General features: G+C 35.3%; 1 protein-coding gene across 1 annotated transcript in view; it reads left to right on the top strand.

Annotated features, from left to right (window-relative positions):
- The window catches only part of PTBP2 (polypyrimidine tract binding protein 2), a 54,212-nt gene that overhangs the window by 16,991 nt on the left and 22,401 nt on the right, over positions 1-14,820 (top strand). Inside the window, exons 3-4 of the mRNA XM_009290453.1 lie at positions 10,492-10,664; positions 11,071-11,258. Of these exons, the coding sequence (XP_009288728.1) occupies positions 10,492-10,664; positions 11,071-11,258 (361 nt within the window). The remainder of the gene's footprint in view (positions 1-10,491; positions 10,665-11,070; positions 11,259-14,820) is intronic.

Here is a 14,820-nt window from a genome sequence, read left to right as displayed (position 1 = left end):
ACTGAGCCCTGGGGAACACCGCTTGTGACCGGCTGCCAACTATATTTAAATTTGTTCACCACAACTCTTTGGGCCTGGCTATCCAGCCAGTTTTTTACCCAGAGAAGAGTACACCTGTCCAAGCCATGGGCAGCCAGTTTCTCCAGGAGAATGCTGTGGGAAACGGTGTCAAAGGCTTTACTAAAGTCTAGGTAGACCACATCCACAGCCTTTCCCTCATCCACTAAGCGGGTCACCTTGTCATAGAAGCAGATCAGGTTAGTCAAGCAGGACCTGCCTTTCATAAACCCATGCTGACTGGGCCTGATCTCCTCATTGTCCTGTACGTGCCGCATGATGGCACTCAAGACGATCTGTTCCATAACCTTCCCCGGCACCGAGGCCAGACTGACAGGCCTGTAGTTCCCCAGAGCCTCCTTCTGGCCCTTCTCTTTAGAAGTATTTAAAACTTTTGTGAACAAAGTTTTTTTTTGCTGTAGCCAAGGCATGTTAGCGATGAATCTTCCTCAGATTTTCTAGGACTTAAGAGAGTCTGTAATCATTGATTAAGTTCTTTGTAAAGGAGACGACGTAGAAATTGGCCTACTCTAACTCTTAAAACTAACACTTGTTCTTGCCCTTTCATTCTTAGAGTTTGGAAGTGTCGTGATTTTATGAGACCTGGTCATTGTTTTCTGGAATACGTAGAAACATATTCTGGTTTTGACTTTGGTATTTTCAACATCTGATCCCATGATATTTTTCTAAACAGATACCTAGATGAACAGAAGAGACAATTTGTCTTTGTAATCCTCTGAGCCTTATTGGTAAAAGTATACACAATCAAAAAACCAGTTGTCACTAGCAGTGCCCTAGCAGGCCTAAACTTAGAGCAAAAACTTGTGAATCACAGCCTCCTTTCTTTCTAGATCTCTGCTATAGAAATATTAGCATAGAACACATTGCCCAAGTTGTCAAAAAAATGACCTTTTCATGGAAGTGTGTGTTTTTGGTAGAACTGGGGGCTACGTCTTTAGGGGTGAGATTGGAGATGAGGTTTTTAAAACTGATCATCCTCCCCTTTTATTGTGGTAACAGTTCCATTAGGTTTTTTTGGTATTCAGCTGCCATTCAGCTAGATTACTGTAGTACTTTAATGCTTTTATGAATACTGTTGCTCTAATTCTCTTTCTTAGAGAAAGGCGTGAAAAATGCATGCTTTCTCTGCCCTATAGGCAGTCTTACATATGAATCCCTCCTTATTTTTTTGTGAAAGAAACTTGCAAAATTTTTGGACAAACGTTTGGTTTGCATTCTTATTCATTATTTGAACCACTGGTAATTTGATGAACAATATAGAATTAAGGAAAATGCTAGCATGTTGGACTGTTGTCCAAAGGACATTGCTCAAAATACAAGGCCTGATCCTTGAGCATTTTCTAAAGAGCTTTGTCACCAGTATCCATCTTCAAGACTGTATAGGTGAGAGGAAATCGATGGTATATGAACATTCACGAGAAGTCAAGTTACTGTCTTAAGTACTTCGTGTGTCTTCTGTAAAAGAACAGCCGTAAAAGAAAATTAGACTTGGATAATTGAGGATGACTTCTGTGTGAGTTCTTTTGCCACTTAATTCTGAACCCTTGTATCTCTTGTTTTGGACATAGCTTGATTGCTGTCCTTATTGTTGTGGAATTTCATTTCAGTTAGGCGTTTATATGTAAATATACAAGAATTTTTTCCCCCCCGAATTAGTTTATGAGCAGTATGGCAGAACATCATTCTGTAAACATTGAGGGAAGAATCCCATCTACTAGATCAGAATTTGTTGCAAGGGAGGACAGCTCGTAAGGTTCCAGGTCAGCAAATATCTAAGCTTTTCGAAGAAGTTCTTTTTGATGTTAGATGTTTAAGTTTCTGAGCTTTTTAGCACCACCTGACATTGAAATGTTGAAGTTGTATTGTCAACCACAGGCCTTCTACTACTGCTTGAACTACTGCCACTGTTTTCCTTCAGCTTTTCTGAAAATATTGTCAAAGTCTACTCTTATTTTCTATCATGATCTTACTTGGTTCCGATCTCTTTGGAGAGCATAACCCTCTCATAAAGATCTGTGAATTCATTTTTTTCGTGTTGATGCACAGCAGACAATGACTAGAAAGGCAGTTTAGGTAAACTAAAATACGGTTTCGTAACAGGATTCTGAGAAACCAGAGCTGAAGCCAGGATATTTAAAAAATATTTTTTGACTCCGGATGTTTTTAAAGACATTAGTTATGCACATTGTAAATGATTGTATATAAATAATTTTTTTCACCTTTCAGTGCTGTATGTTCAGTAAATACCTAACTGCAGTTGCTTATTCTGCAGCTTTTAAATTAAGAAAAAAGTCCCTTCTCTTTAAGAACTAGAAAAGGCATTGCGTCTGTGATGGGTTACTTTTATGCCGGACTTCTTGTGAGGCTTTTCTCTTTTCAGGTGGAGGATGGCTTAATGGAAGTTTTAGGAACAGTTAGATGTATGAAGATGCTCATGCCATGAACTGTATTTCTGAAATCCACACAAAAAAATAAAAATTTTTAAAGGATGTAGATCCCTTAAGTTTTATGAAAATTGGCTTGTCAAAGACAAGAGAACAAGAAGAATTGGTGGGTTTTTTTACTATAGCTACCACCAATTTCATTGTTCATATCTGTGTGTTTAAGTTCAATCACTAAAAACATTTCAAAAATCATTTTGCAACTGAGCTCACCAAGCTCCTGGAGCTTTAAATGATACTATTAATCTTGATCTTGTTCTTACTTCGTTAGCAGAGAATGTTAACAGTGACTTTGGTAGGTAATTCATTGTAGTAACGGAATCCTTCGCACTGAGGTATACAAGCTAATAGTATTTCAAGTGCTTGTTTAACTTGGGGAATAAACGTAGATGTTCTGGTTTTTGATGGCACATTAAGTAAAATTGGTTATTAGTTAACATTAATGATGCCTAAACATAGGTAATTTACTTCTGAAGTTTGCAAATAGATTACAATTAATAGTAATTGGAAAAATTTGAAGTAGTACAGCACGTGTGATTGGAAAGTATAATAGTTTAATAATAGGCTATAATTTACATTTTTCTACATATATACATGGGCGTGTGCATATGGATGACCTAAATTTTAATGCTCTGAATGCCTGAACAATATATCTTTTTGTAAATTAAGAAACTTTAAAAAAAAAACCAAAACAAAACAAACCCTCAAAAAACCCTATGATGGGAGAAATAAAATGTGGCTATTATTATTAATTTAGTTCACTTCTGTCTGCATCACTATGCCCTGGTAATTCAGTTTTGTTCCACTTTAATTGCATTTCACTCTAGCCGTAATATTTTTAAATATTTTAAGGGCGAAAGGGAGGTGCATTAGTTTTAGACTGTGCAACATTGAACAGCCACAATACCATGTGGTAAGTGTGTTATCATAGTTGCTTAGAAAACTTACTCAGTGCTCAGCAGGTTTGAAACAGAGGTGCAGCCTATGTGCAGATGTGCCAGTTAAAAGCTGTGTAGTTAATTTTTTGATTGCTTGACCATGTTTACTTAAGCTCAAATTCCTGATAGGCAGTATTCTTTGTACTATAAGATAGTTTAATTATTGATTGGTCGAGATTTTCCTTTGCACATGGCCCATGTCTGTGGTAAAAATCCACTGGTTAATGCTTTAGTTCAAGTGGTAAGACTTCCACAATGTAGTAGTGGCGTAGCGAGGCAAGGATCATGGAGTATAAAGTACTTTGAAGTACTAAGTCTTGCAGAACACGCTCCCCCCCAAGCCCCAAAACAACAACCACACCCCCCCCCCCCCAACCAAACAAGCATAATTAACACTGGACATGTAACCTTTAATTTTAAGGTTAATAAATGCAGACTTCAGAGAACTTCACATTCTTCATGTTTTTATCTTAATTTTGAGGGTGGTGTCTCCTTTTTTGCTCTTTCTCTCAAAGATTTTAAATTCCAGATTTTATCTTTAGCTTGAACTTTTGAAGATGTCTGTACTAAAACAAAGATCCTTTTTTCTTGTTTTGGGAACCTGTTGGCTCTTGAGGAAAAGCTTGTCACTGGATGAGATCAAAGGTCTCCTCATCCTACATTCTATCTGTGACATCAGGCTGGGTGTATATATTTAGGGAAGGAACCTCAGAAACGAAACCATAATGGTCTCTGTTACACGCTCCCAATTTGTGGTTGTCTGTGGTTTCCTTAGCTGGTTGTTTTATGCAGATAGTTGTGTTCAGTAATATTTAATCTTTCTGTCTGGTCATAATCCACAATTGTAAACTAGGTATCTTCATAATTCCATTGCCTTTCTCTTGGTCAGATATTTCCTGTGTGGATATGTTCTACTTGTTGATAACCTTAAATTTCATATATTTAGCTAATGTGAAACAAGAAGTACTTTCTACATTAGCAACAACAATGAATAATACTGTTAGTAAGCTTCTTGTCTTTAATGTATAAACTGATGGTATTGGAGGATGATGTAAGTGTTTCAGGAAAGCCTAAGTATTGACATTTTTTTTTTTCTGTAGTTGGCTGTTGGTGTGTACTGACAGTTGTGAACCAGAGATTGACTCCTGTAAAAAGGATGCTTATTTATCAATTATTGCACTACTGCAGATACGCAGGGATTTATAATCAGCATCTTGTGATGAATTTTTAACATTTTTTCCCCTTCTTTCCAGGAAATAATAGGTGAAAGCAACTTTTTATTGTATGCAAAATCTTTGCCCGTAGGCACATAGTTACATTTCTATATTAGGACATTGTCTGAATATGAAAGAAGGTTATTGTAAAGGAAAATTACACATCCAAAATAAAGGCTTCATGTATTTTCAAGGTAAATTATGTATTTTTGGCCTCGGAACACTTTGTCGTATTTATGTATTTCTTGAAAAATAAAAAATTGTGTGCAGAGAAAAAATCCTCTAGGATGAAATCTTATTAAAATACGTTTTCAAAAATAGTTATCAGCAGGAAGTAAGTTACTCACTGTTTGCTAGCAGTTATGCTGAACTTTAAGATCAGTTTTTCTGCAAAAACTGCTTGGGAGCATTGAATCTTCATAGCTTGAACGATTGAATGCCACGGACTTAAGGTATGCCTTGTGTACATTGCACTTCATTCTGTTGCTTATATATATAGGTTTCTATTTCTGTGTTTAACAAAATAGGAGTTTCTAACTAAAAATGCCAGGGACCCAAGTTGTTTAGATAATGGCCATTTATAGGCCTTGTCAACTTTTAAGCATTCCATTTCAACAACTTGATTTATGCTAAATTGAAGGAACTCTGTGCAACAGGGATGTGGCTTATGTATCAGTTATGTTCAGACTGTAGTATCCTACTTAGGTGGGAGAATAATGCTTTGAATGCCGTTTGTAGAGATGAGATTTTCTTTAGAAATAGACAACTGATGTCATATGGAAACTAGATTTTTTTTTTTTTTTCCCCTCCTTGGTGGAGAGCCAAAGAAGGCTTACATCAATGCAATGGCTGTTACAGAACAGGGGGTTTTTTTGGTAGTCTGAATTGAATATAATGAATATTTAGGATTAGACTTCTGATTTTTTTAATTATTTTTTTTAACTATAGATTTAAGGCTGTAACTTGATTAGTAAATGAACTAATACTAACACTGTGTTTCAGTCATGCTATTCTCACGGTGATGGTTTTTGGTTTTGTTTTGTTTTGTTTTTTTACTCCAGTGTAGCTATTGTGGCATATTAATGCTCTTCAATGCATCTTTATATTTGTTAAAGTGTTAGCGGCAAGAGGTTTGAATTGGATCAGGCTTTTCAAGTCTAGTGAAAGCCAAACTATGTGATGAAATAGCTACTTGCCAGTAAGCTTCCAGTTTAATAGCAGTTCCTCAGCAGTAGTCAGTAGTTGGCTTGTGAGGTTTCCCCCTCCAACATCATCTTGCCCCCCCCCAGTTTTCTGCAGTTTTGTCTTTCTCCTGCTGCATAGGGAAGGATCTTTTGGGTTGCATGTTTATCTCCATAGACTCCATTTCTATCCCAAGACAATGTTATTCTTTTAGTACCTTGCTCTTCCTGACTTATGGACACCGATTATGCTGATACAATTTGTTAGAGAATGAAGTTGTTGTTTTTAACAGTAGCTGAATTCACCTTTCAGTGGCTCTGAACAAGTTGCGTTTCCGTGTTTTAAACGTTGTGGTTTTCTGTTCCCAAGTGCAGTTTAATGATGTGTCTCCAGCTGAGAAGTACCATTTAAAATGGCAAATGAGAGACTAAAGTTAGGGAGAAAGGTTTCATACGGTGCCAAAACCCCTTAAAAGCTAAATTTCATTTGTTCCACAAATGTTTTGAAAAAATTCACTTGTGTATGTGCATGCATATTTAGTATAGGACACATACACTTTATTACTGCCATTATTGAAATAGTAAATTAGCGTTAGGCTATGCTGGCTGGATAATCAAAAGTAGAAACAGTACATGTTCTCTTGGCTTTCACGAAAAGCAGTAATAACCGATGGTGTGTTAATTTCTTCCATCTTCTTAAAATCCAGTGTTAAATGTTTTGGGGTAAATTTTACTTTAAGAAGGTGGGCTTCATTTTTTATGACTGTTACCGGTTCAGCTTTCATTGTGCAAGGTCTGCTTCTGCCAATAAGTAATAAACGGCTTTTGTCATGGTTGCTTGCCCTACTGCTGAAAACTTTCTTTGGGCATTTACATAGCACTGAGAATGCTTGTTGCCAGTGCCCCCTGCCCTGTGTCATGCGCCCTCCCGCCCCCCCTTTCCTTCCCCCCCCCCCATTTTTCTGATTGCCATACAGTCTTTAGTGCATAATTCTGTATCTTTTTGTGTTATATATCTACTTTTTCACTTAAACATTTTAGCACAGGCACTTGTCTATGTAGCTCTTTTTGACAGTAAGTAAAGTTTAAAGAATATTTTAGTAGATGTTTAGTTTAAGATAGTTTAAAAAATAAAACCATGTGAGAGACTTGTATACACGAGTTAAGTTAAAGCTGTTGACTGCTCTTTAGGAAAAGAGAGAGAGAGATAGTACACTAAAATATTTCTTTAAATCTGTTCTTTAAACCTACTGCAGCAAAAGTTGAAAAACTGGATAAAATGCAGATGTTAGATAGCAATGCTAATAGGTGGAAAAACAATTTATCCAGGTAATACAATAATTATTAAAGGAACATTTCTTTGCACATACATACATATGAATGATTATATATTGGTCAGTGATATTTTTTACTGGTAACGTTGGGATTACTTAAAGCCTAATCCAAATACAAGCTTTTGTTTAAAAAAAAAAAAAAATTCTTGGCCATTATTCTGTGGAAAAGTTAATATGTCAAAATTATATGTTGAAAACCACACAAAAGACAAAACAGCTCTGTAAATACTGATCTGAATTCATGGTACAAAATTATATGTTGAAAACCACACAAAAGGCAAAACAGCTCTGTAAATACTGATCTGAGCATTCATGGTATATACTTTTCTGGTGATGTAATAAAAACAGAGGTTTTTTACCAGTATCAGAAAACCTTTTAGTTTAAAAACTTTATTTTCACTTTCTCATTTCTCATTGTTAATGTTTCATATTTAATTTTTGAAACTTGTAAGGAATTCAAATTATTTAGAAAGCCTAAGTATGAAAGGCATTGAAAACGTAGTTTCAGTATCACTGTAATTCTCTTATTCTTTGCAAGTTTGTAATGTGTTGTTTGTAATACATTGTTAAGCCTGTCACACTTTACAATGTTTTCTTCTAGTTTTCTGTAGAAATTTAAATTGAGAACTAGGGAAGACTTGTGTAATGAGCTTTGGGTGAAAAATAAAAGTACTTTTTCCATAAACTTTGGCTGTCTGTCGCTTTGAGGATAAAGCGCTATATTGTGTAATTTTGAACAGGTGAAATCTGGCTACCTGGAAGCCCAGTCTCGCCACATTTTCCAAAATGGTACAGGTTAGAGCCTTGTGTAGACTAAGGATGGACTTCAGATCCTAGTTCAGTGTGTATTTTTGAAATTTTACTCTGCTGTGTTCCATCAAAATTTGTCTTTCTGTGCAGCAGACTAAACTAAATACATTGTCTTGCTTGAATTACGATTCAACCCCTTCTAGCATTGCCAGTTGGAGATACTGCTAGCTGAATTTTGACCAGTTCTGATGTTGTTAAGTTTTTGTTGTTTTGTCTGCTATAGTAAGTTGGAAAAGACTGGAAAGTGTTCCGCAGTGCAAGAACTTCATAAAAAGCTCAGTCCTCCTTTTTTTGGGGGGGTGGGGGTGGGGAGTTAAGGGATGACCTGCTTCTAAGGCATACTATTTTTAACTAAGAGAATATCTTGAATTTTAGATTTAGCTAAATCTGAAGATAGATAGCTGAAGTGGAAGGTAGAAACATTCAAATTAGAATGAAGAGGTTTAGCTGTTAGAAAAAGATATACGGGAGTGATGGAAACAGTTCCTGATGTATAGGTTTATCCTTTTTCCATCAGTTCTTTTAATGGAAGTATGGAGAATGACCTTATTCTTGAAAAAGTAAAAAGTATGTTTATAGGTTTGGTCAGAGACCCTGAGTTTGCCAATTTTCCTAGTAGCATTGAAAAGGTAGTTAAATGTCGTACCTGGTTTGGCTTTTCAAATCCAGATATGGAGTGTGGATGTTCTTGACTTGTAAAAATAAGAGTCTGTTTCATTCTGTGTTTTTAATCTTGAGTAAGTTGCCTTGGTTTAGGCAAACTGAATTAAGAACTTGAATTCTTGATTATGATTTAGACATACCCTTAGCAAAACTTTCTGTGCTCAAGTCGGTCATAAATGAATGCAATATTTTTCTGCAGGGAATCAGATTAGGTGTAAATGACTTTACTGGCACAAATTCAGAATTATATTCTGTAGTTACAGCAGAGTGATAATTGAGGACTTCTTTATTCTCTTCCCTCTGGAAATCGCAGCCATCAACTTTCTTACAAAGATGAGGCTTGGAGGATTTAACATACAGAAATGCTTCCTGTTGTTTCCCCCCCCCCCCATTTATTGTTTCTACTTTTTTAGTGAGTAAATAAAAGTAGTCTTGTTCATATTTTTTTTTTTTTTTTAAATCCTCCTTGGTATAAACCCTCAACCCATGAATTTGAACCCTAATAATTAAAAGTATTTTTCTACTAGTCACAATTTGTGTGTCTTTTGGAAATACAGGTAGCTATTGAACTGCTCTTCTAACATGAAATTAGAGGCTGAATAGCTCACACACTGACTTGCATGTTTTATATCCAGAAGTAGAAAAAAAGGAAGTCTTAACACTTGCTTCTCTCATATCTAAATGCATTCTGATTTCCAGCATTGATTAATTCATTAATATCCATATATCTTATGACAGTGTTGTTCTTTAGCCCTTGACTCTTTCTGATGTTTGCTGACATATTTGTAGGCAGTGGTTGTATTACCTTTGACAGTGTTGTTCTTTAGCCCTTGACTCTGATGTTTACTCCGCTGACATATTTGTAGGCAGCAGTTGTCTTACCTGTTAACCAAAGTAAATAATTTTTTTCTGGCCTTCTTTCCAAAGCAAGACTTCTTCCATCCAGCTGGCTAGCTCTTCATTGCACACGTTCAAGAAAAAGGAACTCAAGCTGGAATTTTGCTGGAATTCTGTACAAGAATTCTAGACAATATTCCGAATAGTGTCTTTCTGGTGCTTTGTACAATGATGTTAACGCTTCCCTGCTTCTGCGAGGAAAATCTTGTCTGGCTCTTCCCCCTTCCACCCGCCCATCCATGTTGGCTGCATCGTGTTTATTAGTTGGTTTTTCCTTTTCTGTGGGTGAGCTCGTAGTTCATAATGGACATTTTTGTACTTGGTCCTTAAATTCTGAGGTTGTGGATTTCATCAGACTTTTGTGATGTCGGTCCTCTGGGTCATCCCCTTTCTCCAGTGTGATCCTTCTCAGCATTAATAAAGCTTCCTGTCTTGCTTTGATACTCTTCCACTTTTTCTGCCTGGTTCCTTAGTGCCAACAGTCCTTAAAGCTTTCCTTTAAGACTTCTTCTAGTAAAAATGCACCACCATCTTTCTCCTTTCAAAAAAATTCTGGGTAACCTCTAATCATTTTTTTAATGTACTTTAAGAGTTCTTATGTGAGCCCTTCTGAGTCTTAGTTAATACCCTTACATGTTATTATATGAGATACTTCACCGAAAGTGAGATGAAAAGGATTTGCTGTGGTTTTTGTCCTGTTTAGAAAATGAGTTATCGCAGAGGGCTATTGAGTTAGTCTTGAACAGTCCACCTTTCATGAAACTATGTAACATTTGTCTCTTCAGAATTCCTTCTGAACCCTTGGATTTTATTTAGATCAAACACAGAGATGGCTTATTTAAAAATTATCTCATATTTATAATTAAAAGCATTTTTTAATAAAGCACAAATAATACCAGTAAACTTTTCAAATAGAGTCTGAATATGTCTTTCAGCCAATGGTAATGACAACAAGAAATTCAAAGGTGACGATAAAATGGATGGGGCTCCTTCTCGTGTTCTTCATATCAGGAAATTGCCTGGGGAAGTGACAGAAACAGAAGTTATTGCTTTAGGTTTACCTTTTGGTAAGGTAACCAACATCCTGATGCTGAAAGGGAAAAATCAGGTAATTTGTTGCTTTCCATTTTTTAGTGTGCTTACTGTCTAATTTCAAAATATGCTGTTAAAATACTATTGAAATAAGTCATATAACAGTAAGTATTAGGAAAAAAAAAAGAGCCTTTGTTCCTTTCATTTTGTTTATGAACTTACACTGTTTTAGTAAATTTTTTTGGGGAAACGGGATGGTTGGCAGCTACATAAAGCGAAAAGTTAGCTGTAAGTTAAATAGTCCTGCATCTTCACAGATGAATTTTTGGAGATGAAGTAGGCTGGCAAATAAAGTTGGTATGTAGAGAATGACATCTTCTGAAGACTGATGATTTGTTAAAATGTGTTATCAAACCCTTTAAGTGTTTTTATATGACGATTATCTGCTTTGTAAATACTGAACATTAACTGTTTAATTACAGGCATTTTTGGAACTTGCTACAGAAGAAGCAGCTATCACTATGGTTAATTACTACTCTGCTGTGACGCCTCATCTTCGTAACCAACCTATCTATATCCAGTATTCCAATCATAAAGAACTAAAGACTGATAACACACTTAACCAGGTATATTTACTGTTATGTAGTGTTACAAATGCAGACAGTACAAAATGAGGCATGGCATGTATTCGTGGCTCATGTGGCATATGTTGAAACCGTTTGGTTTTGTCCACATTCGAACACTGCTGTAGTCTTACCTACGATCATTCCATTTTGTGACATTGAAGGGGATTTCCTTTCTGTGTGTGCTATCCATTACGATAAATTTTCTTAATGTAAAAAGAATAAGATTCTGAAGTGTCTTTTAACTTTAATTTTTTTCATAAAATAAGTTTTCATCTTGGAGACTGTAGGATGAAAGAATTAACTTTCTAAGTCTGACACCTGAGATTCTAATGCCAATTTGAATTTCCCTAGTGATAGTGACTAATGCCAGTGCCTACGTTTCAGCGCTTTGAATGATCGCTCTGGTAACACTGGTAACCTCAGTTTATGTGATCTGCTGTTCCTGGAGAACCATACCTTAATGATCGCTGTAGAGACAAATATACTTAATAACAAAAAAACGTTTTGCTCTTGCCTCTGCAGAGCCTATTTCACAATAAATATAGATACATGTGTCTGTGTTGAGTAGAACAGGAAAGTTAGCAAAAGTAACGTGGTGACCATTTCATACAAATTATAGGGGAAGAAAAGAGGCATCAATTTACCACAAGTCAGATGATTATTTTAATGTTAATTTCTTATGTTTTCTTTTTGATGTTACAAAAGACAGTGTAAGTACCAAGTTACAGTTTCTGTTGTTTGTGTCCTATTTTAGTTAAGGTATGTAAATAATAAAACTACAGCTGTGACCTTTTAAAAACAATTTCAGGCTAATCTGTTGAAAGACATCTTGGTTCAGATCAAGTATAGTGTTGATTTTCCTGTTGATATTTCTAAACGTTCCACCCCCCCCCCGAAAAGTCAGTTATAAAGAAAAATAAATACCTTCATTTACTTCTGAAAAAAGAGAATAGAGGATGAATTCTGTCTGCACATATAGTAGGTGGACATACTCCCTTAAGAAGCTTTCTCTTACATTGTCCTCTGGCTTCTGTGGTGTTTGTAAAACTGTTTTTGTACTTCATGTGTCCACCTTTTCAACGTATAGGATGTGCTGACTTTTCAGCAGCTTTTATGCCATCATATGCATTAATACCCAATTTTAACATATTCCCAGTCTTTCAGGTCTCCATTTCTTTAATTTAGAACTAAATAATATAAATAGGTACTTGGCAGTAAGTATTCTGTAACTAGTATCTTGTGAGGCATTCTATAAAACACAAGACGGTTGGATATTCTTTTTTCTGTAAGGAAGAATAAAGGCAGTGCAGAGATGGCTTGTAGTCTGCTGCTTTTTTTTCTTTTTTGAAATTCAAAACTTAGATTTTTAATCTGTATTTGAAAGCTTTCTCATCCAGCCAAATTAATTTTGAAATTGTCTTTTTCTGGATGTTCAAGCAGGAAGATATGAAGAAGTCAGGATATTAGTACATGTAACTGGAAAGATGGGATAAAAAATTGGAGAAAGGTGCAAGTATCTTACTTAAAAGAAGAGAGGAAAAAAATGTATTTAACCAAGGGGTACTTTAAACAGCCAGGACTATTAGAAATAATGAAAGTAGGAAAAGTTCCATTAAGACATGCTATTCTGAATTTTCCAATAATAGTAGCTTCCAAGATTATTTTTAATTATGTACTCAGAATGACTTGGCTCTGAATAAACAGATTCAAAAGGGACGATTTAAGTTTTCATCTCAGCTTTATAATTCTATGAAAATCCTTTTCCTGTGAGACATCAAAACACTGTGAGAGGAGCATTTAAACTCAGATTTAAAACAAACATCTCTTACCTTGTTTCATGCAGTATCTAGTCTCAGAAGAATTGAGAATAGAATGACCTCTGTAACTGTAATTCTCCTTAATCATCAGCCTGTCATAGATACGTGGTTTTAGTATTTCTGCACAGACATTGCAACATTTAGAAATAAATAAATGTTATACTTCGAATGGTGCAGCTGATCTTTTAAAATTCATTTCAATTTTGCAAAAATAAGAAAAAAGCTTTACATACTACTCAGATGTCTTCAAAAGTGGCTATTTATATATGATACTAAATATTATTTTGAACTTGTTTTGACAAAATACTCACTGTCATAATAATGGTATAGATTTTATCCTTATTTGCCGATGTTAAGTCCTGTACTCCTTCATGTATTCACATTAAAATTAGTGGAATGAAATACGATGTATAAGCATAGATGGATAGTGCTAACAAGGGTCATATGTTAAAATTGACTTCACAAGTTTTGGTTCTTTGGGTTATGCAGTCTAAACTTTTCCAGTTGCTTTAAGAAGTGAGTTTTAATTGATGTGTACTACTTCTGTACTTACAGAAGGAGTAGGAAGTATTTTTGCAACTCAGCCAAATACCTGGCCAGCTTGGAAGTTGTGTATTTCATACATTAGGGGAAAAAAAAGAAGTGTTGTTATCAAAAGATGTTTTTACAGAGTTACAGTAATTAATGTTAAACGTAGAGGTAAATTTTTTGTTTTCCCAACTAGTGTTCACCAGGTCTTTTTTTTTTTCCCCCCACTTTCCTTACTCATTGATTCGTTTCAGTATGAGGAATATCATGTAAGTTGTGAGACATGAAATTGTGTAGTAGCTCTAATACCTTTAAAATATGCAGTATGCGTTAATATGGTGGTTATTATTTTTACCTGGCATGCGTACTTGTCTCTCTGTTTTGTATCGTTTTGCTTCATAAGGCTACTGTAATGAAAGTATTAAATGGAAATCCTTTTTTCTGCACTTTTTCTTTCTCAGAAAAGGACATCTAATCTTTCTGATACTGTCAGTTTTGGCAGTGGAAGTAGTTACATAGATGTGTGATCTTGTGATGTCATCATGTTGTTACCTTTGAATTTCTAAAACCCTTCTTGTGTTTAAAAATCAAAAAATTCCCACACATGGAGATGATTTTGTTTTTCTTTTTATGAGAGGGTGGATAATGTTTGTTTACCTTTCTGTGGATACTACTTTCCGACACTTGTCAGTCTTGTGTGTTATTTCATCGTGTTAAAACTGAGAAGTTTGGAAGTGTTAGTTTAGCATTATCCCTTCCTATCAGAGCCTTCTACGTAATTAGAATGGCAGTGAAATGTTAACTGTAATACGATCTCTTGAAAAATAGGATATATACTTCTGGTTTCTGTAGGCTTGGGTTTTTTTGTTGGTTGGTTGGTTTTTGTTTTTTTTCTTTAAAGGAAAGAAAAAAAGTCTGTAAAGAGTCTTGAAACCTACAAAATCCTCAGTTTCTTTATCCTTACTAGTAGAACGATAAGCTTGCTACTGGGAAGATTGATATTGGTGCCTTTTGAAGCCCCTCCTTGCTGTGACACAGGGATTAATTGACGTTTTCATTTTTCTTGTCTCTTCTCACAGAGTTGGACTGCATTGCACTTACATTGTGTTATGTCTGTAGCACTGAGTTTTAAATAAGTAGACTATTTTGTTTCTGAAGTTAACTGTATTAATACTGCTAATTAATTTCTAGCTATCATCTTAATGTTAAAAAAATCTGTCTTCTATCTTTTTTTTTTTTTTTTTTTTTTTAAAGGGGGCCC

The sequence above is a fragment of the Aptenodytes forsteri genome, unplaced genomic scaffold (genome assembly GCF_000699145.1).
Source record: "Aptenodytes forsteri isolate BGI_AS27 unplaced genomic scaffold, ASM69914v1 Scaffold237, whole genome shotgun sequence".
Classification (NCBI taxonomy): Eukaryota; Metazoa; Chordata; class Aves; order Sphenisciformes; family Spheniscidae; genus Aptenodytes; species Aptenodytes forsteri.
This window is presented reverse-complemented; position numbering and strand designations above follow the sequence as displayed.